The sequence below is a fragment of the Haemorhous mexicanus genome, chromosome 20 (genome assembly GCF_027477595.1).
Source record: "Haemorhous mexicanus isolate bHaeMex1 chromosome 20, bHaeMex1.pri, whole genome shotgun sequence".
NCBI lineage: Eukaryota > Metazoa > Chordata > Aves > Passeriformes > Fringillidae > Haemorhous > Haemorhous mexicanus.
Genome location: NC_082360.1, coordinates 4,127,380 through 4,155,166, shown reverse-complemented (window position 1 = coordinate 4,155,166; position 27,787 = coordinate 4,127,380). Strand labels below are relative to the sequence as shown.

The 27,787-nt window shown below is 50.0% G+C and overlaps 1 protein-coding gene across 1 annotated transcript in view; it reads left to right on the top strand.

The window, feature by feature from the left end:
* Positions 1-27,787, top strand: part of MGAT5B (alpha-1,6-mannosylglycoprotein 6-beta-N-acetylglucosaminyltransferase B) — a 74,505-nt gene that overhangs the window by 10,714 nt on the left and 36,004 nt on the right. Inside the window, exon 3 of the mRNA XM_059864556.1 lies at positions 18,321-18,465. Within this exon, the coding sequence (XP_059720539.1) occupies positions 18,321-18,465 (145 nt within the window). The remainder of the gene's footprint in view (positions 1-18,320; positions 18,466-27,787) is intronic.

Genomic DNA, 27,787 nt, shown 5'->3' with positions numbered 1-27,787 from the left:
AGCATCATTCATGAACTGGTGGGTGTTGCAGGGCAGCTGCCAACATCCCCCTGCAGGTGCTCTGGGGTGGGCTGCTCTGCAGTGGAGCTGGGGTAAAAATGGGGTGGGCTTGTGGTGAGTGAGTGTCAGCTCCTTCCTGGGGCTGATCCCAGCTTTTGTGGCTGTTTGTGCTGCTCCTTGTTCCCAGTGTCCTGCCAGACCCAGCTGTGCAGGGGAAGCTGCCCCTGCCCTTCAGTGCCTGCAGAGAGCTGGGGGATGTAAAAAAATCATTTGCTTTAAAATCATCCAAAAATCCTTTGGGTTGTGGATGAATGCTGAAGTTCATGGTCGCTCGTCCACTTTAGGCTGGAGCTGTTCCTGTTTCTCCCTGAGTGACCTGCCCAGCCCAGCTTTGAGCCTCAACTATTGCAATTCAAAGGGAGGGAGACATGAAAATGCCCCAGCCCTGCCCAGAACTGTGCGAGCAGCCAGTCATAACCAAAATAAACGTAGATGTGAGGCAGGAGCATGAACAGGAGAAATGGATAATGTCACAGTCCAGAAGTTAATCCCATTTAAAATTTGATTTTTGTATGTGAATACCTTTCTCAGAGGTTCTCTCCAAAAGCCAAGTTTCTTGGTGTGTGCCAGAAATCATTCCTCAGATGGATTCTCTGCTTGGTGATTCGCTGCAACAGAGGCTTTGCATCTTAACAATAAATAAAAAAAACCCCTTCTGAAATGCAAGTTATTTTATCCTAATCCTCTGCTGTCAAGTAAACACAGACAGAGGTTCCTCTGTTTTGAAATGGCCACTGAGAGAATTTATTCTGCAAACAAAGATGTAGATAAAAAAGGGAAACAGGGAAGTCTATAAATTTTGAATGTGGGACATGCTTTGGAAGGGCTCTAGACTCAGGAGATTGAGTTTTCTGTGCCCTCTTCTCTCCTCTCATTTAGAATTTAATATGTTTGATGATCCTTTTTTTCCCCCAAGCATCTTCCTTGCAGTTGTTTTACTGCCAGAGTCAGGGGGCAGGAGGCTGCTGCTGCAAAAGCACCAAATTCTGTAATCATGGTGCTGGGAGGGATTTGGCAGTGATCCCTCAGCCCGTGGCTGTGCCCCAGGCTGGATTTGGTGGGATGTGCATCCCGCTGGTGGAGCTTGCTGCTGCAGGGGATTAGCCAGGGAAATAGGTTATTAAGTGTTAAAACATGATTAGATGTGGCTGGAATAGTGCCTGCAGCTGCTGTGGCTGGTTCAAAGAATCAAAAGCCTTTGGATTCCTCTTGCTGTTGATTTCTGCAGGATTGGGTGTGAGGTGCTGGAGGAATTTGCTGCAAACCCAGGGGAGGTGTGGGACAGGTCCTGAAACGGCTGGAGAAGAGCTCTGCCCTCGTGCTGGGCTCCTGATTCCTGCAGAGGGGTCTGATTTCATTTCAGCTGACCTTGCTGGGACTCTGATAGAAGCATCTGAAGTGGCTCACAGGTATCTCTGTGCTTGGGGCCACTGCTGCAGCAGAGGTTCTGGTGCTGAGGTCCTGGAATCCTGCTGCCTTTGGGAAGTGGGGGTTTGCTGAGTGGCTGGGGTTTGTGTTTGCTGTTCCCAGAACTGTTTTTTCAACCTGTTTTTAAGTGTTTCCTGCTGCTCAGCTGCAGAGCTCAACACCTGCCTTTTCCCATCCCAGCATCTCCAGCTGGTTTCCTTTGGCTGACCACAGCTGGGCTCCTGTGCTGTGGCAGCAGGATTTGGTGGGAATGGGATGAAGGAAGGACAAGGGTGGGGGAGAGCAGATTTTAGAGCACAAGCTGGAAAACAGAAGCAAGGAGAGGTGAAGCTCAGCCTCTGCAAGGCTCTTGCACCTTGTGCTAGGTTGCTGAGATGTGTTTTGGGGTCTGATCTCAGGGCTGCAGGATATGGACCCTGGTGGGGTGATAAGCAGCTTGTGGGCTAGAACAGAGGTTTTCCCAGTCCAACAGCTGGGCAATGGCAACTCAACCTGGAATCTGTCTGGAGGTGGGCAGTGCAGTGCAGCAGCCCCTGCAGGGACTTCCCATGGTCTGTGATCCAGCAGAATTGCAGGTCACCAAAGAACAGCTTCTGCTGCAAAAAGATTTGGTCATTTACATTCATTTTGGGGGGAACAAAAATAAATGTCAAAAGAAAAAATAAAAATAAATATACTGTGGAAGCCTGCCCTTGCTGGCTTGGGATGTCTTGTCCCACATGCAGACCATGGGGAAGCTGAGCACTGGGGCTTCCTTGTGCAGGATGGCTCTGGTTTGCCACGTTGGGCTACAGGACTCAGGAGAGATCCAGAGCCACCAGCCAAGGCCTGTTGTGCTGGAGATGGTGTGTAATGTCATCTGGCAGGAATCCTGCCCTGTTCTCCTCAAACCCTCTCAGTATTCCAGCTCTGCCTCTCCTGCTGCTTGCTCCAGTTCCTGGAGTCTCACCTGCTTTAAGCGATTTCTTCCATCAGTGAACTCAGAAGAGGAGAGAGGGAGATGTTCAGGGCTGTGCAGCACAGCTGTAAGCTTTGGTGTTTGTGGCTTCTGTTTCTCTCTGGAGCAGGGGTGTCGTGGAGGGGTGGGAACTGTGCTGCAGATGGTAATGCTGAAGGTTGCTCGGGGTTTTGTAGGGCATTTTCACCATTTCAGAGCCACAGCACCGTGAAGCCACGGGATCTCATGTTATTTCAATGCCTTGGATTGCTCCCTGAGGAGAGGAGCAGAGAGGCCAAATAGAAATGTGAGAACCTACATAATCTCCTCAGAGGGATCCTTTGCTCCTGCTCCCGGCTCTGCTGCTTTTCCTTCTGCTCCAGCAGCGTCCCAGCTGGGTTAGCACAGCCAGGTACCATCACCATTTGTTCTCACAGAGGAGACAGAAAGGTCAGGCTCGTATTTGCTAACGAAAAGAGTGAGCTTGAGTAACTCGTGCAGTCAGCTGTGCTGGGAGAGGAGGAGGAGGTGGAGGTCTGTCCATGATCCTGACCCCCTCTCTCATTGTGAGGGCTAACAGTAGAGGAGAGCACAGCTCTGTTCAGCTCCATCCTGGCTGCACTGAGATGCTGCTCAGCCCAAGAGAGCTTTAAAATAAAACACAGGTGTGTTCACCCTCCCTTATTGCTGTGCTGTGAGGGCCCCGACGAAGGAGGAAGGATGAGAAGGACTCCATCTTATCAGAAGGCTAATTAATTACCTCATTATACTATATTATTCTATACATCTAAAACTGAATCTACCTAGCACTCAACCCTGCTCACACTGCACAGAATCTCGTGACTGTCACCCAACAGTCCTCACACACACACACACCTGGCCCTGATAGGCCAAGGAAACAAAACACCATCCCTGTGGGTAAACAATCTGCATATTGCATTCCACTTTTGCACAAACACAGGCACAGCAAATGATAAGAGTTGTGTTTTCTTTCTCTGATGTTCAGAGAATGGGAAACCCAGAAATATTCTTGGGAAGAATTGTGCCTTGCTTTTCTCTGTGAAGAGAAATGTGGGGCTACACTCCCTCTCTCTCAGGAAAGGTAATTTTCAGGAACCATTTGCAAATTTAGGTCACTGCCACTTGTGACAGATCCCAGTCAGCTTCTGGGCAGAGCACACAGTTATTCTGACAGGAGCTTGGGTTGGGCAGAATACCCAAAAGTTACTTTGGGGCTTTGGGAATCCCTTTTCTTACCTGCTCTGGCTGGGGAGAGCACCCAGGAGTGAGGGCTTGGGCTGCTGCCTCCTTGAGACATGGCCCACAGACCTGTGGTTCCAGGGATGTTCCTGTTCCCTTTGCTTTTAAGTGTGGCATTCACATTCTCTGAAAAAATCCCTTTGCCCAGGAATTTTCTCCTGGGAAGCTGAGAAGCCTCTGAGAAAAAGGAAAACAATTTTATCTAATTTGCTTCTCCTGTGTTGTGCTCACATGTGGAATGTGTTTGGAGATTGTTTACCCACAGGTGATTGTTTCATTGGTTTCTGATGAGTTGTTTTCACTCTTTGGCCAGTCAGGGCCAAGCTGTGTTGGGACTCTGGAAAGAGTCACGAGTTTTCATTATTGTTTTTTTAGCATTGAGTAAGTATCCTTTCTGTATTCTTTAGTATAGAATAGTTTAGTATTCTTTAATATAATATAATATCATAAAATAATAAATTAGCCTTCTGAGAATATGGAGTCAGATGCATCATTCCTGCCCGTGTTGGGACATTCCCAGCAAATACAATATTCAAGAAATCATGTGAGTTATAAATTTATCTTGCTGCCTTTAACGCTCAGCGGAGGCGACAGGAGAACCAGTTGTGAAGGCGCGTGTAAGCAAGTGACAGTGACAGGGGAGGGAGGGAGCTGGGCAGGCTCTGCTCAGCAAACGGGGCACTAATTATCCCCAGTTTCTTCCTGAGTGAGTTCTAAGCCTCTCCTGGGCTGCTGGTGTCATGTTTTGATGTTGTCTGCTGAGCAGCCCTGGATAACTGCAGCGTTTGTGAGCAGCTTGTCAGGATCAGCGGATGCTGGAGCGTGTCTCGCTGGCAGTGCCCAGGATGCTGCTCCAGGAGGAGGCATGAGACTCTTCTCAGGGTCTGAATCCAGAGTTTGCTTAGGTAAAACTCCCTCAAAAGACAGGAGGTTCCCCTCTCGTGGGAAATGAATTTGTAGAAAATTTTAAAAACTTGATAGAAGGTTTATATAGTGTGTATTTGTATGTAATTTTTAAAATAACAAATGTTGACATAGAAATGTTATGGAATAAGATTAATATTGTTAAGAGTATTAAGAGTAATACTATTGTTAGGGTTTTTAAAACAGCTCTCAGTTACCCCATCTCTAAATAAAGAAAAAGCTTAATCCAACACCCTCTCCCATCCCCTTTTCCTGCACTGCCTGGGGGTTGTTATCCAGGCTGCTCTCCCAGGTGCCAGGTGTGAGTCTGAGTGTGGTGTCACCTCCTCAGTGCCACCTGGGACCTGCAGATCCTGTGCTTCCTCTTCCTGCTGCTGCATCCAGAGCTGGATTAGACTCTCCTGGAGCCTGTGGGTGCCAGCCAGGGGGAAGCCATGTGGAGGAGCAGGCTGGGCAGCTCTTCAGTGCTTGGGAATCACTTCCAGCCTCTCTGCATCTGTCCCTTCCAAAGCCACTCCATGGATCCTCGGAGGCTGGAGCAGCCAGCTGATGCTGGAAGAAGTTGTCTGGTTGGTGCCAAGTGGAGCTGGCTGGCTCTGGGAGCATCTCCTTGGTGAGGAGCTGTGCTGGGAGCTGATGGGGTTTTGATTTCTCCTGGAGCAGCGGGGTTGGCTCCTGGGCTGCCCTGGAAATGCTGAGCTCAACACCATTCTGCAAGAGCCTGAATGAGAGATGTGGGACTCCAGGCAGCTCTCCAAAATGCAGTTTATTGTATCCAGGATGTCACAGCAGTCCAGGGTCATGGGTCAGCTCCAGCTGCAGGCAGGCCTGGACACCCTTAGTTTAGGTTACAAATGCATTTTATACTTTTCTTTGCTGAGCATCTTAATACAGTAGAACCAATCTATACCTTAACTTTTACTTATAGCCCATTATAACTACTGTAATTACCATATTCATGTTACTGTGCTCCAATCACTCACAGTCAGTACATTGCAGTTTAAGCCAGAAGTTGTTTTTCAGTTTTCTTGCAGTGGAAAATTCTGAGACCTTTTTTCTACTTGCCACATTTGCTGCCTTGTTTGCCTGTGCTCTCCTTCTGCTTGGTAAAAACATCTTCTTGTTTGGGGTGGGTTTATCCTTTGCTCTAAGCCATAAAACCCCTTCTAACTAACACACCCTTTGCCTCCTTGGTTATCCAGTAAGACTGGCTCAGCAATTCTTTTCTTCTATATCAAAACGTGCTTCCATTTCTATTCCTTCTTCAGATTCTACATTAAAAAATCTTTCTGCTAAGCACACATAGCTGTGAGACTTCCTTGTCAAACTTTCATCCTTCCCAACACCGTTCTCTTCCTTCCTGAGCAGAGCCCAGCTGCAGGGTGAGGGCTTTCTGCCCCAAACTCTGCCTTTTGCCAGCTCCTGCTGGTGGCTCAGCTGCCCCAAGGGCTCTTTGAGCAGGTGACACAACAGCCACGAGTACCAGTATCACTCTGCTGGGGTTTCACCCCATGGCCAACACAGGGATGTCCTTAATCTGCAGTTTTGTGGGAACAGACCATTGTTTTTGTGGGTTGATTAAAAGCATGTGGCCTCTCCTTCTTCTGCTGGTGTCCCCACTTCAGCCCCAAGCTCTGCATCCATCGTTAGGTGCACTGTGCTCCCATCCTTGACCAACTCATGGAAAGGGAGTTTAAAGTGGAGGTGTAAAACTTTACTGCCCTTATTAAATTGGTGTTGCAGGCAGGGAAATGAGAGCTGTTGAAATAATGAAAATAAAGGCATCCCTGGGGCTCCACGTGACACTGGATGTTCCTGCCCACTTCTGTGGGGATGTGCTGGAGGAGGAAAATGCAAAATGCAAAATGCAGATTGGTGCTTTGCAGGGCACAGAGAGGTAAAGAGAAGTGTCGGGGCTGCTGTTGCAGTGGTTAAGGCTTAATCCACCCTGGGAAAATGTCTCTTCCTGAAGAAGTACCTGTTTCATGCAATTACTGCTCAGAATTGAATGCCTGCAGGCTTCAAGAGAAGAAGAAAAAATTATGCTACCAAACCTATTGGAAAATGGAAGTGTGAATTCACACATCTGAAGTGGGGCAGCAGTGATGAGGACCTCAGAGCAGGGATGTGTGCTGGCCCCTTCCCTGCTGGCCCTGTGTCAGAGGAGGCAGGAGCAGCTTCCTGCTGCTCTGGCACTCTGTTATCTCCATAAGCAGGGACACCCAGGGAATGATTAAATCAATTAATTGATTTTCTATAGCTCATAAGGAAGTCAAATGGCATTTCCATCAACTTGTGATGAGCCAACACCCCACCATGGCCAGGAGGAATGTTAATGGCTCTTTATGCTTTTATTACCCCTTTTCACTCCTAAATCAAAATTCATCCTGAGCCCGGGAGGCAGCAGGTACTTCAGAAAATAAAACTAGCACAGTGGGAACCACAGCAGCCTCTGTAAGAGCTGGGTTTTCCCATTGATTTATTTGTTTCTCTGGCTTAAACGAGAGAGCAGGGCTCAGTTCAGCTTGAGAAGAGATTAGCTGAGGCTGATCCTGCAGCTCTGCCAATGCCCCCCAGCTCTGGCCCTGCTTTGGGCTCTGCTGCTGCTTGGAGGATCCGGCCCCTGGGCTTGCTGGATACTGATGGGTTTGGAGGAAGGGATGATTTATTTGCCCCTGGAAGCAAAGTGGCAGGATGTCCAGCGCTGTTTGGCAAATCTTTTTGGCTGAAGGAGAAAGGGTGATCGTTTTAAAAGTGTTAAATGAGTGAGTTCTGAAGAAATCACCTTTTGGGGCAGCTGTGAGTGTGGCTGTGGGCTGGAGCACTGGATGTGCAGGGCTGGAGGATTGATGGGGGTGCTGAACCTCCTGGAGCCTTCCCTGTCTGGTTTTGGGCTGTGCAAGTGCTGGGTGCCATCCTTCCTTCCCTGCAATCCATGGGGCACTGGCTGCTGGCAGTACAATTGTCCCTGGATGAGCAATGGGGACCAGCAGGAGGAGAACCTAAAGTGCAGGTGCTGTTGGAGAGACTCCTCTTGCAAACACCAAGAGCCCACACGAAGGTTGGTCCCTGGCTCGTGGGTCTGTGGAGTCACTCTGGGGCCGTCCCTGTCCTGTGGGAGCTGTGTGTGCTGCTTTTCACCTCAAAATGGGGGTCTCAGCTGCAAATCCAGGCTCCAGTTTGCCCCCAGACCCAACAGCATCCACCCCAGTGTGGGGTACAGCCATGCCCCAGGAGCTCTGGTGTCTTTTGGGCTTTGCTACAGCAGCTGCCCTTCATCCATCCCTGTGCTGGAGCCCTTGTGTTTTAGGAAGCAATTTAAAATCAATGTTAATCTTGTAATTTGGAAGCCTGTCCTGCAGTGTGAGGTGTTTGAAGCACTGCAGAACAGCTTAAAATGCAATTTAAAATAGTGCTGGCTGGCAATAGAGAAGCAACTAAAAACTCCCTGCTGCTGCTCTTTTAAAAGAAAAAGTGAAAGGGGGATGAGAAGGAGGAAGAAAGATGCGTTAAAAAATATATTTAAACAAATAAAAGCTGAACTGCAGCTTGTGTTGGGGTTGTGTGTATTCAACTCTCCTTCCCCAGCTTCCCAAATCCCCCAGCCCATCTCTAGGGGCTTTGGGGAGAGGAGGGGATCCAGCTCCCTTTACCTGCAGTGATGGCTCATGGCAGGACTCCTGGGACTGTCCCCACGTCCCAGAGGGGACATCAGGCCTCTGGTGTGTGTATGGTGGGGTAAGAAACAATGAATTTGGGGGGAACAGCCCTGGGGTCTCCCTTGCAGCAGTGAAATGCTCCTGACTGGGAGTGGGAGTGCTTGTGTTGTTCATTTTCCTGCCTTTTCTTATTTGTATGGAAATTGGGAGCAGACATGTTTGGGTGGAGCTGCAGGCTGTTCCTGCAGGGTTTCCTTTGGGATGGGAGGGAGCTGGATGGGTGGAAAAGCATCAGGACCCTCTTGTGCAGGCTCAACTCAGGGTCCTGCAGCTGAGGGAGGGAGGAACGAGACCCCAGAGCCAGAGGGGCTGGGACAGGGACACCTTGGGGTGCTTTCCTCCTCCAGGAAACCTCCTGGGGCATCATGCCAGCAGAAGAACCTGCAGTGTGAGGGGCAGGGGCTGCAGGAGGGGAGCAGAGACGCAGCTCATTGCTCCTGAAGCTGTTGGCCGTGGATCCCAAGTGAGAGGAACAGTGGATTTGTCTTTACAAACCAGCTGTGGGTCTGCTGGTAGATAAAACCAGCACTGGGAGATAAAAGAAACAATGGGGAGGATTCCACTGACTGATGAATGGAAAAAGATATTTGCCTTTACAAATAAACTTTAGGTTTGCTGATAAATGAAATTAGGCATTGAAAGATGAAAGAAACAATGGGGAGGAAAAGCCCCTAAATTCCATAAGAATTAAAAATGAAAAGGGAGTGTTGTACATTAGAGGGAAATCTTCAGGATCAGGCATATTGGGGAGTCTGTACCTCTCAAGTACCTCAGCCAATGGGGAAAGAGAGAAGGAAATTGGAATTAAAAGGAGGCTGTGTCCTCCAAAAATTAGAGACACCCCAGGGGAATGCCCCATGGCCTCTCCCTTTATTCCAATAAAGTGAAAGGACTCCTCTGTCTCCATTTTGAGCATAAACCTCTGATGTTTGTGGATTGATTTTCCTGACACAAGGATGTGGCTTTGCTGTTGTTATAGATGAGCAATGAGATGGCTGGCTCTCACAGTTAAGGGGTAAATGCTATGTATATGTTAAGAGACATTTTGTAGATGTATAGTTATGTTTCTGTAATATGTCCTCCCCCTTGCATTGTTATCATGGGATGGCCTTGGTATTTGGGACATTTGGGAGGGTTGACTTGACAACTCCCAATCTCCAGCCAAGGTGTAAAAAAGTGATCTCCACCCCTGGACAGCAAGGAAGGAGACAACTGACAGGACTCTAGGAGGGGCGAGAGATATAAAGGGGGAGCATCCATTTGGAAGAGGGGCACGTGGCTGGTAGTCATGGGGCCTCCCAGTGCTGTAATTTTTCCTTACTTAGTCATTTTGTTGTACTTTTTGTTAAAGTTTAATAAAATTTTTAAAAGTAAGCAGTCATTTCTTACACTGTGACAGTCTGGGAGTGAGGTGGACAGAGCAGTGCCTGGCAGAAGGGGTGGCATGAGGCCTCCAGGAGAGATTTTTGGGGTTGAACAGGGTTATTCCCCACTGCTGGTGCTGCTTTGGGCTGCAGGGTCTGGCCCTCAGCAGGGAGCTCCCACAGCACATTTGTCCCCGTGCTGCCATGGAGCCCAGGCACTGCTGCTGTGAGGGGCTGCTGGAAGGCAGGGGGGTCTCCTGAGCCCAGGGAAGGGTTGCAAATGCTGCTGTCACATGGCTGCACCTGCACAGCTGTCTTGGTTTGGAAAGACAGGTGTCTGCTAAGGAAGGCAGGAGTCTTCCCTGAAATGGAAAATGTAAACTCTCTCCCTCCAAATTGCTATAAATTTTAAATTAAGGGGCTCTCAGGCAAAAATGTGGAAGTAACAGTTCTTTATTAGGGAAGAAAATAAAAAGATAAAATAAACAATGCAGTGAACCAAACCAACACTGACAGAGCCAGAGCACAGCCTGACACCCTGTGGGTCAGGGTGCTGGCAGCAGTCCCACTGGAATGGTGGCTCAGCCCTCCTGCAGTGCCAGGGGTGGTTCTGCTGGAGCAGGGATCTTGGAGAAGGGTGCAGTCTGCCTCTGGAGATCCAGGGGAAGAGGCAGCTACTGTTCCTCTGGGCAATCCAGTGGAGAAGCTGTGCTGGTGTTCCAGAATCTCAGATCATATCCAGGTAGGAATGCTTGGCTCCTCCCTCTGGGCTCACATCTCCCAGTGGGATGCTGCAGTTCCTATCAGCCATGCAGGGACATTCAATGGCCTGTTATCAGCAGGTGTCTCCCCTGAGAGAGGAGTGGGTGTGGAAGAGATAAGGAAAACTGCCCACTGAACAGAAGACAGCTGCCACACAGATGGCAAATAGCATACATCTTGCCTTGCAACCTGGGACAAGAGCCCTGGGTCAGGTCCTGGTTGTTGGGAGGGCACAGAGGGTCTGACAGGCTCTGCCTGCCCAGGGTTGCAGGGAGAGTGAGGGAAAACACCTTGAGGCTGCACATTGACAGAGCAGTGCAACGGGGAGGCATCAATCCAGGAGCAGGCGATAGCAGGCAGGTGGGACATAATCTACTTTATCAGCCAGTGGCTTAAGGCTGCTTAATTTGGCTGATTACCAGGGAGCTGCTCTGCTGCAGGCACTTCCAGGGCTCAGCAGCAGATCAATGGTGCTGCTGGAGCTCTGCTGAAGTGTCCACTTCACCAGCAGCCCCTGAGCTCCTTCGTGGGCACCTCCAGCTGTGTGGCAGCTCCCTGTGTGCCTCCTAGTGCTCTCTTCCTTTGGGGCACTGGTGAGGCAGGTCTGTGTTTTCTCTGTATAACTTAAATTAGTAAATCTGGAGCAGTGTAATGGCAGGTGTGGGTGGATTTGCTGACAGAAATAACTGGCTGTGAGCCCATGCTGGGGAATGGATGCCCTTAAGGGGTGCAGCCACCCTGAGAGACCATCTCCATCCCTGGAGCAGCTTCCCCAAAGGGATGGAGACAGGAGGGGGCCATTTCTTCCAACCTCAGCCTGGCCTTGGGCTCTCTTGTTTGCAGTTAGAGCCGGGTCTCTGGGCTGTGATTGCAATGGATTATGTGTCAGAGTTAGTCCTTGGCTAGTTGGCTCTTTGGTCTTTTAATCTGCTTGAATCAAAATCGATAGTGAAAGTAAATAGAGGAGCATCAGAGGGGCAGGCAGTCAAAGGGCTGGGGCTTTGCTCCCTGGGGACCTGCCAGGGTGAGTGCCCTCATGGGAGGATGGGATCCCAGGACAGCCCCGGGTACCACCCCAAGGAGCTGGGCATTAGTTCTGGGTCTGCCTCAGCCCCACTGGAGACCGTCTGGTTTCCTCTACATTAAATCTTTCAAGACTGTGCTGCCCTTTTGAGGGGTTTAAGTAGCCTGGAGTTGTCCTTTAAAGGAGAAAACCACAGCAAATTATGCTTTAGATTGAAATTAATTCAGCTGGTATTTTCAATGGACATAGGTAATAGCTCACTGTGTCTGAGCTCCAGTACCAGCAGGGATTTGGTGTTGTGGGATGGCCAGGCAGGGCTGTGACACATCTGGGAAGGGAGGGGACCAACAGCCAACCAGCCAGGTTATGGGTATTGGGAATACAGTGTGGGATTGCATTTTAAAGGACACTCAGGGTGACCTCCTCACTCTCACAGCTCCTGAAAGGTGCCTGTGCTCAGCTGGGGCTGGGCTCTTTCTCCAGGCAGCACTGACAGAACCAGAGCACACAGTCTCAAACTACACCAAAGGAAATATAGGTTGGATATTAGGAAAAATAAGTTTTTTTAAAGTTAGAGTTAAAGTTTTTTAAAGAAAGAGTGATGAAGTTCTCTTGTGGCAGGGGTGCCCCAGCTGGGAAATAAAGAGCTTTGACTCCATGATTTCAGAAGGCTGAATAAAAACTTTATTAAGCTATACTATACTAGACTACATACTACTCTAATACTACACTGTACTATACTGTACTAAAGAAAAACCCGTGACCCTTTCAAACACAGCTTTGACCTAATTGGTCAATCAATCAAAAATACCATCACCAGTGTCCAATTAAGGAATCTCTTTTGGTAAACAATCTCCAGAACACGTTCCACATGTGCCACACAACAGGAATGGCAAAGAGAGATAAGAATTGTTTTTATTCTTTGTCTGAGCTTTCTCACAGACGTTCCCCAGGAAAATCCTGGGAAAGTCTGTGTCTCTCTCTGTTCAAAGAATATGGGAATACCACCAAGTTCTGGAATGGCTGCCCGGGGAGGTGGTGGAGTCACCATCCCTGGGTGTGTTTAACAAAGCCTGGATGTGGCACTGGGTGCCAGGGTTTAGTTGAGGTGTTGGGGCTGGGATGGACTCGATGATCCTGAAGGTCTCTTCCAATGTGGTCATTCTGTGAGTCTGTAAAGGTCAGGGAGATGCTTTGGTGCTGTTCACATGGGTCTGTTGAGATGTGGGTTGAGGCTCTGCCTTGGTCTCCCCAAAGGAGGGCACGGGAGGCTTTTGCTGCCCTTGGAATTACTTGGGTTTGGGTGGAAATGTGTTTTTTCCCCCATCTTCTCAGCATGGAGCTGTTGCTGAGCAGTGTGAGATGTCCTGAGCAGGATGGGGCTGCCATCAGGAAGGTTTCAGTCACTCCAAGTGGCTAAAGGGATGTTGTGGTTTAAGCCAGATGGAAATTAAGCACCACAAAGCTGCTCTGTCAACCCTCCTCCCCCATCCCTGTGGAATGGGGAGGAGGATTGGCGTAAAACTTGTATATTGAGAAAAGTTTATTAATTGAACCTGAAGTTGTGGTGGTTTCAGTGGTTCTAATATTCAGAAATATTTCTTCTGAAAATACAGAAGAAGTGTTTTTCTTCTTCTGTATTTTCAGAAGTAAAATACATTAATAATGTCAAGTGATAATGAAACAAACAAGTGATGCACAGTGCAATTGCTCACCACCCACTGACTAATGCCAGACCCCCCTTCCTCCTTCCTCCCCCACTTTATCCCATGATGTGTAGGGTGTGAAATACCCCTTTGGTCACTCTGGGTCCCCTGTCCTGGCTGTGCCACCTCCTAGGCACCCCCAACTTCCTCACCAGCCTGGCAGAGTGAAAAGCAGTAAAGGCTGTGGCTCAGTGTGAGCTCTGCTCAGCAAGAATAAAAACATCTCTGGAAAGTCAGCCCTGTGCTCAGCACAATTCCAAACACAGCCCCACACCGGCCACTGGGAACAAAATGAACTCTACCCCAGATGAAACTAGCACAAGGGGACATGCCTCAGAGTGCTCTTTTTATTTTCCTGGGGGGGTTAACTCCTTTTGAACCCCTCAGCCCAAGCATTCCAGAGCCTGGGTGACAGGGTGACATCCTCTGTGCTTGGGAAGTGCAGGGTGGGGAGGACTCTCACTGTGAGCAGTGCTGGAGGATGCTCAGAATGCCAAAATGTGGAAAACTCAAGGAAATTCCTTCTTGTCTGTTCTCTTCCCCGTGGCACAACCTGGGCTTTGCCAGCACCTCTTCACATCACCCCCACTGGTCCCAGCCCTGTGCTGGGCTGCCCAGCAGGGTCTCCCCTGCACTAGATATTAGGAGGAAATTTTGCACTGTGAAAGTGATGAGACACAGGAACAGAAAAGGCATGGATGCACCATCCCTGGAAGTGCTCAAGGCCAGGTTGGATGGGGCTCTGAGCAACTTGATCTAGTGGAAATTATCCTGGCCCATGGCAGGAGGGTTGGAACTAGGTGACCTTTAAGGTCCCCTCCAACCCAAACCATTCTGATAACATGAAGGAGTGGCCAAGGAGGAAAGGAGATGCTCCTTTCTCAGCTGCTCTCCACTCCTGCATGGTCAGAGAAGCGCAGAAACACAGAATATCCTGAACTGGGAGGGATCCACAAGGATCACTGAGTTCCACTGAACCTCACCTTGGAGTTCAGGTTGGCACACGCAGCAGAACTCCCCTGACTGCTCATCCTGGCTCCTGTTCTGGACCCAGTGGCAGGTACTGGCAGGGGGTGGCGCCTGCTCACGGCTGCTTTCACTCCAAGCAGGTATTTTAAAGACAAGTGCATCATTAGTGAATTCCCCAGGGCTTCAACCCATCCAAATTTGAGCATATTGGCTGTTGACTATTCCGCTGGTTTCACAGAGAAGCTATTCCTTCTTCCACAAGACATCACCCTTAGGGGTTCTTTCCTTTTTTCCCCTGATTTCATCCAATTACTTAGCTGTGTGCTCTTCAGAAGCCCCATAAATAATTCTCCTCCCTCTGCTGTGTTTACCAGCGTGTCTCATGAAATCCGGTAAGATATGATTGATTGCAATCATTATTTCCTAGTGCTGCTATGAAAACCTCTGTCAGTTCAGTGATTGCCTGGAAAGCATAGCTGCCACTCAGGAAAACTGTCAAAACCCTGTCATACTTTAACAAACTCCAATTAATCTATTGGTTGGGTTTACTTGTATTTGCTGTCCCATCATTGCTGATTATCAGGGGAAATTAGAGTATTTTTCCTTTCTAATTAGCAGCTTGGTGGCTTTGTTTTTTAAAAGAAAGTGGTTTTCAGCACAGTTTAATTTTTCAGAACTGTTTTACTGGATTTTTGTGCTGTTAAGGTGGGTTTGGGTTTACCCTGGCTGCCTGCAGTGCTGTGGGTAAAGTCTCCTTGGGGATCTTCATCACTGGCTTTAGGGAGAAGCCTGAGCTCCTGGCCAGGATCTGCTCCATCCTCTGAATCCTCGTGCCTGGCTCAGGCAGCTGAGCAGCCCTGGGTGGGAGTCTGAGTCTCTGTTCCAGGTTAACAAATTAATCCTGTCTCTTACATTTTTAAGAGAGTCGTTTCAGCACTTTTCCTCCTTTCTTCTGATTTTAATGAGACACACTTTCCAAGAGATGTAATAATCATTGCCAAAAATGTCAAGTCGTTGTTAGCTTCCTTAAGCTGCTGGAAAAACAACAACAACAACAAAGCCCAGAAACAGAAAGAGAGAGGTGTTGATGCGGAAGAGCTTCATCTTCATCTCTGAGTGCCAGGGGAGGGCTGGGGGAGATGTGTCCTGCCTCAGCTCTGCTTTCTGGCAGGCTGCCCCAAAAGATAATGCAGGGAAAGCTGGGATTTTTATTTTTTTAATTACTATTTTTACTTAGTATTTGGGATTTTTTTTATTATTTCTTTATTTGAGAAGGAATATCTCAGCTCACTGTTGACAGCAAAGCTCAGAGTTCTGCTCTCAAAGCATCCTGCCATGGCTCAAAATCAGCTGGGAATGGGATGGTGGCAGTGACAGAAGGGGAGAGCTCAGGGAAATTCAGGGAAGCCACTGGGAGTGTCAGGGGCCAGGCTGGTGGTGGGTGCAGAGCTGGAGTTGTGGCTCTCTGGGATCCACAGGGAAATGGATTTCTGCCCTGGTGGGAATATCCTCGTCCATCATTAGTGATTTGGGAGCAGAGCTGTCTTGTCAGCTGTGCTTCTGTGATGAAGCCTTGGAGCAGCGTGCTTGCCTGGAGTGCCAGGAAATCTCCATCTCCACTGCCTTCCCGGGCACAGTCTCCGTGTGTTCCCAGCAAACTGTCACAACCTGACACCCCCAAACAAGTTGGGATCCAAATCCCCAGGCCAGGATGGACTCCATGAGAATCGGGGGGTGGTGGTTTCAGCCTCTCTGGCCAGCTGTAGGGATTGGGTCAGGTCTTTTTCCTGACCTCCAGCCTCACCCACTGCAGCACAGGAGCATCCATTGGTAATCATGTCTCATGCAAAAACTGAGTTTAAGGTCTGAGCTCTGACCTGCTGGCCATGCTGGGATGTCAGAGCAGAAGCAAATTCTGAGTAGAAATGCCCATTTTGGGTGATGGTCAGTCCTGGGATGGACAGAGGGTGCTGGGGGCTGCAACCCATGAACAAAGCCCAGCTGTGGGAGTGATGTCACTGGAATGGGCTCAGTCTATGGACAAATAACTAAAGTGGATTTTCTGATTTAAGCCCATGTCAGAGCTGTTCTATTTCCTTGGCTGTGCCTTTTTGTGATTTGCTCAGCTGTGTTTGGGACAGCCCTTGTCAAAATGGAGCTCCAGGTTCCAAAATTCCACTTTTTTACCACCTCCAGCATCTTTTAATTGCAGGCTCATTAGTGCTGCTGCTCTTCAGTGGGACAGGCTGGAACTTTGGTATCACCCAGGGGACAGGGTGACCTTCCTGGTGGGGTGGGCACAGGTGGCTCCTGCATTCCCAAACTTACCCAGCAGGGTCTGGGGCTGCACAGGACTTGAGCACCCACTGATTGAAGCAGAAATCATTAACTTCTTGCCATGGAATTGAGGGAATGTCTGGGGAAGAGCCCAGTTTCAATCTCTATGAATGGTGGTTTGTCCTCTTTTTTTGAGGAATTGTTTTTGCTCTCAATGTTTCTTCTGTTTTGTTAGATAGAGTCAGGAAAAATAATGTGCTGCTGATAATCTCAGCCAAGCGTGGAAGGCAGCCTTTGGCAAGGTCTGGCTGGCCCAGTGTCATCTTCTTGGAGGGGTTAAGGGTTGGCTCATAACCCTGTGTTCGCGTGCCGTGCCGCAGTGATCCGATGTTACCCCAGCGCCCGCTGGGGTGAGAGCCTGGCAGAGGAGTGTGGGGGGGCTGGAGCCTCCAGTTCAGCTGCCTTCCCTGGGAAACAGCCTTCCCAACCCCTGGCTGAAGAATGGGTGAATTCCTGGGGGAGCAGGGATGGAGCTGGGGCTGCAGCTCTGCAGCAGCAGGAGCTGTCGTGGTGCCCCTGATCTCACCCCGGCCACACCCCACTCTCATCTGAACACCCAAACCACCCAGACCCCACACCAAGGCCTCTGTGCTGTTTCACGTGCTCAGTCAGCTCCTGTGCTGAGGAGAAGCCCATGCCAGGGCTGTCCCTGGCACACAATGCCATTGGGATGCCCTGATCCATCCCTCCACCCTGGCTGTGCCTGGATAGGGAATCCCAAACTCCCTCTGGCTTTGCAAGACTGGTTGTGCATCTGTTTGGAGGTGCATGAGGTGTCCCTAAGTCCTGATAGTCCCCTGATGCCCACCTGATGGCCACCCAGGACATCCAGCAGCCTCCCTCCTTCCCAGTGCCACCCCCCTGGCTCCTGCTGCTCCCTAAATTAAATATGTGCTGCCTCTTGGAAAGCACATGAGAGTGGAACAGCAGAGATAAGCTAAACGGGAGAGGTTCAGGGGATTATGCACTGATTAAGTTATTACCAATGTGAAATGAGCCGAGCTGAGATGAAACAGGAGCTTTATTTTCTGTTCCCTGGCCCTGGGCTTGCTGCCTGTCACTAGATGGCAAATCAAGCTGGGAGCCAGGAGCTCCTGGATCCCCCTGTGCTTTCCATGTGGCAGCAGGTCAGTGTCATGCAAACCCATGGGAAACAGTGTTAAACAGGGCTAGGAACTGGGGGCCTTCCCTGCTGGAGGGGTTTCTGAGATGCAGCACTTGAGCTATTTCCAGTGCTGGGTCACCCACCCCATTGCAGATTTGGGCAGAAAATTTCTTCTTTTCTGTAACAGGAAAACCCAGTGCTGCTGGGAGGATGCGTTGGGGGAGCACCACCTTTTGATTGGTTTCCCATGTTTTTCCTTAAGCATCCTCTGCAGGCTACTGTCAAAGGCAGGATGCTGGGCTAGGTGGAGAGTGAAAAATAGAAGTGCCAAATGAAAGGCTGTTTGGTTGGTGCCTGGGAATAAAGTCAGTTTGCCATAAGCCCTCAGGACAGGCTGGATCAGGTGGATAAGTCAGGGGTTCATGCCTGGTGAGGGGGCTGGATCCAGGCTGAGATAACCACTGGCTATCCTGAGCTGGAGGAGCCCAGCTGGATTTGGGCAGGGATTTACCCTGCTTGGGCAGGACGATGGGGCTGTGGGGCAGAGCCAGGGAGGGGACACGGGGACAGCAGGGCACTGAGATGCTCCATACAGCACTGAGCCCACCTGCGGGGGTGGGGAGCACAGGAGCAGGGGCAGCTGTGGGGCTGGAACAGGGGGTCCCGTGGGTGGGGTGTGTCAGTGCCAGGCTGGCTGTCTCTCAGCTGCTCTCTCTGTGCTGCAGTGATGGGCGCGCTGGAGTCCCGAGGGGTGCTGCGCAGGATGAGCGACATGCTGGAGATGCTGATGAAGAGGATGGACATCCTGGCCAGGCTGGAGAACAGCACTGACTTCCACAAAGGGGATGAAGCACGATTCCCTCTGGACAGGTCAGTCAGGCCCTGTGGAGCAGTGCTGGGTGTGGGGGCTTTGCAGGAGCAGAACACCCCAATGTGCTGAGCTGCTCTGAGGGTGGTGCGACCCAATGGGGCTTGGGGAGATCTTTTTCAGTCTCATTTTCCATGTCTGGAGCTGTTTCTTTTGGGATTTCAGAACTGACTCTGATTTTTAGGGTTAGTGGTCACAGCTCCAAGCTTGTCAGAGCTCAAGAAGCATTTGCACTACGCTCTCAGGCATACTGTGTGATTTTTGGGGGTGTCTGGTGTAGGACCAGAAGCTGGACTCAGTGATCCTTGTGGGTCTCTTCTAGCTTGGGATATTCTATGATTTCATGATTTCCTGAAGCAGCTGTCCCAGCTGCAGGTGTGGCAGTGTCTGCTGTGGTGCAGCTGGAGGTGGGATTTGCTGAGCATCAGCTGGCATGTGGCATGTGCTCCCTGAGCTCAGGACGCTTGCTCTGTGCCTGCACTCCTTGGGTAGCTGTGGAGCTGGTGGTTGTTCGAAATCCAGGGCTGATGTGCTCAGCCTTGGAGTTGAGCAAGGTTTAAAATGTGCAGAAGGGCTTAAAATGATGCCCTGGCTCCCTGTGATGCACATCTCAGCTGGCAGCATGAGAGGTGCCATCAGACCTCCCTGTCGTGGCACACTGATTCACTAAAAAGACATTTCCTGTGCTCTGGGAGCCTTTGAAATTCATTGATACTAACTGGAGTGTCAGGGCACAAATGGAAAGGGATGGTGGGGGAGCAGAGATGAAGAACCACAGGGTGGGACAAACTTGGCAGTGTGGAAAACATGCCAGTGTGGATTTTGCTCAGGTGGAGCCTCGGGTGACACAGGAGAGGTGGATGGCAGGGATGTGACATGCAGGGGTCACCCCTGCATGACAGCACAGGAGCTGTGCTGCAACCTGCTGGATCCCTCATAACATTCCCACCTCCACCTCCTGCCATCACTGTGCTTTTCCCTGCTCCCATCAGCATTTCCATCCCTCTCCCTTGCTTTCCTCACGAGCCTCTTTTGTGCCTATAACAGAAAACAGAGTCAGTGAGCCTGTAATTAAAGGCTGAGCTCTGCCACAGTACCTGCACACCTGAGCTAGAGCTGCAGGGCAGCCGTGGAATGCGTGGTCCTGCCTTTTATGTAGCATCATTTCCAGCACTGAGAAAACAGAATTTGCCTCAGCCATGGGGGGTGCTGGGATTTTGTTGTTCTGAGGCTGGCTGGTACCCAAGCGAGTGAGAACACTGATAATCCCAGAGAGGAGTGGACAGGACTATTACAGCCAGCCACTGGAAGGTGCTTGCTCACATTGAACGATTTCCTTGGCCAGTCTTGTGTTAAAAGAACCAGTAATTTCAGGTGATGGTTGTTTCTCAACCAGCAGCCAAGAGAGAAACTTAAAAGTGTTTCTGTGGCCTGGCGGCAGTGGCTGCAGATGGGGATTTGGTGTTTCAGATCTGCTGTGGGAGTGATGGCTCTGGGGCCATCACCTGGGGAGGGGATGGGAGCTGATGGACCCACATCAGAAGAGCCTCAGGTTTTGTGTGTGTGTGCTCAGATGGGCATGAGTGGCTGAGATCACAGATGTCTTATGTTGCAGGAATGGAAAGTCGGGGGCAATGAGTTTATCACCTTTTGCTCCTTGTAAGTCACGTCTAAAGAGAAATCAATTTTCTTCACCTGATTCTGCATCCAAACCATCTGTCTCCTCTCCATGTTCTCACCTGGCCTCTGAAGATCCCATTGTGGTCATGGGGCAGAGCATCTCCAGGTGAAGCAGCCACCATGGGGGAGTTTCTTGTGGGTGGGATTTTGCTGTGGCAGTCCCTAATGAAGCACTGGCAGCATTTGCCAACACTTGGGAAGCATTTCCTGAGTGCTCCCTTCCTTCCCTGCAGCCCTGGGTCTGGCTGAGGGCTGTGCCCAGAAGGGATGTGATGTGTTGGAGGTGTCACAGCTGTCCTGGGTCTCACCAGGTTTGAGTGGCTCCATCTCTGCTGCCACACGTGCTGCCTCATGCAGGGTGACCTTTCTTGGCTTGTCCTGGTCCCTGCTGCCCTCTGAGCGGTGCGTGAGGCACCTGGGAGGGTTCAGAGCTGTCCTGCTCTGAGCAGAGCCTGGCTCTGTGCTGATCCCACAGCTCTGGGTGCTCTCTGGAGCTGAGCAGAACATCCCAGGGGGAATCCAAAAGCAGCAGCTGTGAAACCCTGTGGAGTCTGGGTGCTGAGCTCCCTGTGCCTTTGAGGGTAACCAGCTGCAGTCCTGGAGACCCCTGTGCTGAGGTGGGATTGGGCACCTGCAGCTGCACCAGGACCCAGCAGTGACTCCTGGACCTGGATCAGACCCACAGAGACAACCGGGGGCTGTTCCTCGTTAGGATCCCGGGATTCCACCGAGGGCTTGTCTCCTTCCCTCCCTGCCTCTGTCTCTTTGATCACCAGTGACTGACTTGAGGCTGTCAGGGAAAGATAATACAATTAAAGGGTGGTAATTTCAAAGGGATTTTACTCTTCAAAGCATCCCTGCTTGGCACTGCTGCCTCCGTCTCCTTCCCCCTCTGCACAGCTGCCAGCGTGGGCTTTGTGGTTCCAGTTGCCCTAAAGTGGATTAATTCTTGTTTTTACAAAGTGCTCTCCTGCTTAAGGCTGGATCTCCAATGGAATCAGGAGGGATGGGTTTTGCAGAGTCCCAGCTGAGAGGAAGGAGGTGAAGGCTTTGCTGAGCTTTATGGAATAACCTGTGAGCACTGTACCACTCCAGCAGAGGCTTGGGGTGGCTTTACCCCTTGGAAAGTGCAAGGAAAAGTCAGTACATGCAGGTGGCATAAATGGCCTGCCTTGGAAATCCTCCTTTCCAAGCTGCAAAATCTTTCTTGCTCCATTGGGGCTGTCTTGTTGAATATTCCACAGGTGCCTCCATTTCCAGCCCTTTGCAATGCTTTAGATAAAACTCTTGGAAAACCCAGAGTCCCACTCCAATTTTCTTCCCCTTAGAAGAGCTGCCCGAAGGTTTTGTGGGCTAGCACACAGGCTGCACCTGTGAACTCCAGGGGTTGCTGGATCCCTTCTCCAGCCCTGCCTGGGCTCCCTGCTGCCTGCATCCTGCCCACCCCCTGCCAGTGCTGGGAAGGGAAGGATGGATTCCCTAACGAGGGCCAGCAGGCTGCCAGTCAGCTGCAGGAAAATCAATACTGCTGTTAATTGAATGCAACCCTCGTAAATCATCAGAGGGGAAGGAAATTAGGAGTACTTATGGAAGCCTCCTGGAGAGTTGTTTACTGGGCAAGGGAAATATTAGTTTGCAGGGGAAGTGTTGATCTCTTGCTGAAAAGTGCTTAGGAGGGAGGGAGGGGAGGAGGGGGTCTGAAGTGGCTGACCCAAGCTGGCACTGTAACTCAGCAGTGTTGGGGCTTGGAGAAGCCCTTTTCCAGGAGCTAGGCTGCCCCTGCCCACCTCATCCCTCAGGGATATGGCAGAGGGGAAGGCTGGGTCTGCAGCACCAGCATTCCTGGTCATCCTTCTCCCCACATGGTGGTTAGTCTGCAAAGGGTGTTATTTGCTAACGACTGATTAATCTTCAAGCTTAATTACTGCCAAGGCTCAGTTAATTTCCACACACTTTAAGTATTTGTTCTTGTAATCATTACATGACTCCATATTCCCCCAGTAATTAAAAGTCTCGCAATATGACACTAAATGGATGATGTTCCTGCATCCTGCCAGCCTGGCTCTATTAATTCCTGAATTGTTGCTGGTGGTGAGCTGGCTGCAGTGAAATCACTGCCAAGGCTGTGATCTCCTGCTGCCCAGGTGAGCCTGGAGCAGTCCTGGACCCCTCTGAGCTTTGCCTCCCTTCTCCTGAGGAGCTCAGTGGGGGCTGCAGCAAGGGGAGGGGGCAAAGCTGTTCAGAGCAGCCCAGGGAAGGTAAGACCCACCCTGTGGTCCAGCCTGGCTTTGCTGGGTGTTGGTTCTGCTGAGCTGAGCTCTGCTGCAGGAGCAGGGGTGCATCAGGACACAGGAGCCTTCCTCCCCAGCACTCACCTTCCTCACAGGTCCCACAGCCCATTCCATCCTGGCAGAGGGGATGAATTGTTTCTTGCCAGCTCCTGAGGATGTCTCCAGCCGGGCCCTGGATGATTTCACAGAATCCACAGAATCACTGGGTTGGAAGAGACCCTCAAGATCATCGAGTCCAACCCAGCCCCAACACCTCAACCAACCCCTGGCCCCCAGTGCCACATCCAGGCTTTGTTAAACACAGCCAGGGATGGGGACTCCACCACCTCCCCGGGCAGCCATTCCAGAACTTTATCACCTTTCTGTAAAACACTTTTCCCTGATATCCAGCCTGTATTTCCCTTGGCATAGCTTGAGACTGTGTGCTCTGGTTCTGTCAGTGCTGCCTGGAGACAGAGCCCAGCCTCAGCTGAGCACAGGCACCTTCCAGGAGCTGTGAGAGTGATGGGGGCACCCCTGAGTCTCCTTTTCTCCAGGCTGAGCACACCCATTTCAGTGTTACTTGGAGAGGATGGGCACAGTGTAGGGACTCACTGCTGGTCTGGAGTCCCCATCAGGATCAGGAGAGGACATAAATGGGGAAACTCAGGCCTGGGCACCTGAGATAAATTGCTTTTCTCTCTAAGGCAGAGCAGGGAGGTGGCTGTGTGCTGCTAGCAGGTCAGCAGGGTCCATCCATGCAGCCCACATTTCCAGAAGGGCTGTGCCCTCATGGAAGAGCCCCACAGCCCAAATGGTGCTGAGCATCACCAGCATGGGCATAGGACAGGTGCCAAGGTATGCCCAGGTCACTCACACCCTCCCCTCCTGCTCCCAGGCTTGCACCTCCCCCGGCACCTCCTGCTCAATTTGCTGAAATTAATTCAGCAATAGGCTTTGCTTTCTGTTTATTTTTAAAATTTTATCTATATTTATATTTATAGTTTTATATTTATATATTTAATTTTATTTCCATGCCAAAGCATTGACACACTGAAAACTGCTCTATCACAGGGCTGGCAAATGAGGCTTCTTGAATGAGCACCTGAGGCCAAGTGCAGGCACTGGAGATTTTGTGCTGTGGTTGGTTTTGGGTGGCTGCACAGGGACAGGGCTGGGCAGTGGTGCTCTGGGGCTGCCTTTACCCCACAAGGAAAATCAGAGCCTGTCAACCTCCAGCAGATGCCCTGATTTTGGAGCAAACAGAGGGATGGGCTCAGGGCCTTCCCAGCTTGGGGCATGGACATGATGGAAAGGGGTGTCTGGGCGGGGTGCAGTGCTGGCAGTGGAGACACAGGCTGCCAAAATACCCCTGCTAAAATTAAACAGAGCGTGAGCACCAAACACACAGCTGGCAAAGGAAATGGAGGGCTGAAGATTGTATCTTGCCCCAGGGGATCCTCTGCCCCAAGGATTCTGATCAAAACTGGTGGTTTTGGGCTCACTTTTAGGCAGGCCCCTCTTAGTCAAGCCTGTGAGGCTGGCAGTGCCTTCCCAGCTCACTGAAGGGGGTTTCTCCCAGCCTGCATCAGCTACTCAAGCCTGTAGATAAATATATCTGATTTATGCCCCAACAAAGGGGTGATCCCAAACCCTCCTTTTCATGATCCCCTGTGATCCCATAAATAAACTCACAGCTGCCCAGGCCTGTGGCTCAGCCCAGTTCTGCTCTGAGGGTCAGGAAGAAAATGAAGGTTTGGGCTTGTGGCTTCAGCTTTGTGTTCTGCTTGGGGAAGATCTCAAAGCACTTTGAGAGTATTGATAAAATATATAGCATTGATAAAATATTTTAATTAATGGTCTTGGTTATACTTTTCTGGCTGTGCTGGTGAACTACAGGGTTTGGTTGGAAAGCTGGTTTTCATCATTTTTTTCATGAAGTTTATTGCCAGCTCTCTGAAATGTCAGTGTCCCCCCCCGGGGTGTGCAGCCATGGGCTTTGGGTTGGCTCAGGGACTCTTATAAAAAGTATTTGTGTGAGAAATATCACCCACAATCAACTGAAATGAAAATAAATGGAAGTGCTTTAGTGAGTTAAATGCTCCTGTATTTATTATGTGATTTATTATGTAACTTGGTGTTGGAGCAGGTCAGTCAGGGCTCTGCCTATGCATCATCTGGTACTTGCTTCAAATGAATTTCCACAGAATGCTCCCATCCCAAGTCATGTTCTCTGGGATATTTTCCCAGGGTGAATTCCCAGTGAGCACAAACATGGCCAGAGTGAGCTCAGGTTTTTTCTCAGGTGTTCATGGAGGGGAGACTGAGCTCTTTGTGTCACCCTGAGGTGGAAAACCTTGGAATGTACAGAGACCCCAGAAATTACACTGGGAACAAATGCTGTCCTCTGTTTTTTTTTTAATATTTTTATTTCATTTTAATTTCTCCTCTGGTTGACTGGCAGGAGCAGCCTGTGAAGAATAAACCCACTTCTCAGTGGCATGGACCTTCTCACATGTGCAAAGCTAGGTGCCACATCCCTGTCCTTGTCCAAGGAAAGGCACTGAGGGTCTGAGTGACCTGGCAGAGCCCCCTCCAGAGGGGAGCAAAGCAGCTGTGCCTCAGCCCCTGCACTTCTTTCCTCCAGTATGACTCTAAATTTCTACCATGCTGATCACAAGCAGAGCTTTGGGCTCTTGCTCTGCACCCTGGGGGTCTGAGCCTTTCCCAGGTGGGGCAGGATGTGGAACCCTCCCTGCACATCCCATCACAGCACGGGATGTGCTGCCCTCCCACCACAAGGACCAGCACTCAGTCCAAGGCCTGGCTGCTCATGCCAGCCAGGGGAAAGCACTGCAGAGAGGAGGATTAAATCCAGGGTTACAAGGCCAGTAAACAGAAACTGCACAGCTGAGCCTCCTGAGCCACTGCTGCCTCTCGTGCTACACCTCCTGTGTTGGGCTCTTTGGTGTCAGGGGACTGTGACAGAAACTTCAGACAGAGCATCAGCCCCCCAGTAACCCCCCTGGGTCTGTGTCCTGCCCTCTCCCACATGGGCAGCCCTGGCTTCTGGATTTTTGGATACAAGCCTTCTCAGAGAGGATGTGGAGGACATCACCAGGACATGGATCTCCCAGAAATGTTTTTCCTCCAGCATGGATGAGTTTTATTTGTATTCTCTTATGTTAGTGGAGCAAAGTTTTTAATTTCTCCATCCTCTTGGACATTTAAATGACTTTTTTTGTTATCCAGCACTCAGATGAGGGCTTTTCCCCACATTCCTGGCACCCCTCAGTTTTCCAGCCACCGAGTTGGTGACTTCCCAGAGCTGGGTAACTCTGAGTGTTTCCCATTGGAGGGGGTTGGGGATGAAGGGACAGATGGGTGGATGGGAAGAGCAGCCTGAGCCTCAGGGTGACCTGCTGGAGATGTCCTTGGGGCTCATTTTTCCTGGACATGTCCCAGGTGTTTGAGCAGGCAACACCTCACAAGCTGCAGCAGGAGCCAGGAGGACAGGAAGGATCCTTTTCCCTTGGCATTCCCGTTCCCTTCCCTGTGGGATTTCAGCTCCCTGGCCTGGAGACTGAGGCTGCTGTGGGGCTGGATGTGATGTGTCCCCTGGTGCTGCTGATTTGTGAAACAGCAGCACCAGGCCTGCTGCTTTCTGATCTGCTTCGGGTCTTTGGGCAAAAAAACTTAAAAAAATATTTAAAGAGGCAAATGGCAGCACAGACACTGGATGTGAGCAAGTGGAAATCCTTTGGTAAACTGCTCTGTGCAAATGCTGAATTTGTTGATGTATTATCTTCAGAACATCTGCTTTTCTCCATCTGTATTGGTCTTCCCAAAGCCATGGCTTTCACAAGTTAATAGCAAGAAATATCGGATGAGCAAGCAAATATGTTTAGGGCTTGTATTATGAAGACAACACACAAAGAGAAAGAGATTCATCTTTTCATAATGCCACTTTTATAAAAGGCAATAAAAATACAGTGGCTTGTAAAGGGATAAACAGGCTGAATCCGAGCTGGTGCTGTGGAGTTGGGGACAAGAGCAAAGTGAAGGGAACCAAATTAATGCATAAAAAAGTGACAGAAACCCCAACCTCTGGCTATATTCTATGGCAAATGATCTGTCAGTGGGGAAAGATACATCTTAATAGCAGTTTTTGAAAGGAGATGAATACTGTATACAGAGCATTATAAGGCACAGTGTGATCTGAATCTTAATCAACGGGGGGAAATATAAATCTGAAAATAATGAAGACAAAATCTATATTGATGGTTGGGAGTTAAAATACTGTATTTGCTGTAGTAAACGGTTTTAAGGTCCCAGGGAAAAAATTGTTCTAGAAAAGCTGTGGTAATTTAGTGTAGTTTCAATAGCTGGCACAGTGCCAGCACATTTTGGTGGCATTTAGCATGTCACTATGGAAAAATTTAAAAAGCAGGAAGGGAAAAGGCACAAAGCTGCTCCCTGGGCAGTGGTGGTGCTGGAAGAAGGGAAATTCTTTTTCCGCTGGGCTGGCAAGGGCTGTGCTGGCATCCTGGCTTGGATCAACCACGTGGTGGGATATTCCTGCTCTGCTGAGCTATTGCTGAGCAGAACAAACCACTTACCTTGTCCTTCCTGGTGTCTCCAGTTACTAACAACAAGGCATCAAACTCCTACGAGGCACACAGAACCTTTTCACGTTGGAGATACACCTTTAAATGCCTTATTTTCTTGTCCCCTGCCTGGGTGACAAATCGCTGTGCTGATAGTTGATGTAACTTATGCTTAACCTGCTTGTCATCTCCTTAATGCCTCACATGAAATTTGCTGCTCCTGTGATGGCCTTGTTACCCAGCAGATACAAACACTGGGACCTGTCAGTGCTCCTAGCTGGGAGAGTGGCTCTTCTCCCCAGGTGTGAAATCCCTCGCTCAGAAAAACCCCACGAGGGTTTGGAGGCATCCAGTTTGACATGCAAGGGTGAGGAGCATGGGAGATCTGAGCCTCCTTCTGTGTTTCAAAGGGACTTTTGTACCTTTCTCCCTCTCCTTTTGATGCCTCAGGTTTTGGCTTCTATATTTTTCAGATTCTGTGCTGCTTTACTGTGTACTTTTGAGCTTCATATCAGGCGATGGCAAGCTCTCTGCACAGAGTAGGGAGACAAAACAATTCCTTCTCTAGCTGGGGACCAAGGACAGATGATCCAAATCTCAGGCCCAAGAGCACAAACAATATGGACTGAAGAGAGAAAAACAACAAGGATGGGACTTCGTGAGCTAAAGCTGTAATTGGACAAATAACTCCAATATGCAAATGGAGCAGAACTGATCAAAGTGAGAGACACCATGACCGGTCGTGCATTTTGTGACCGTTTTGGTTC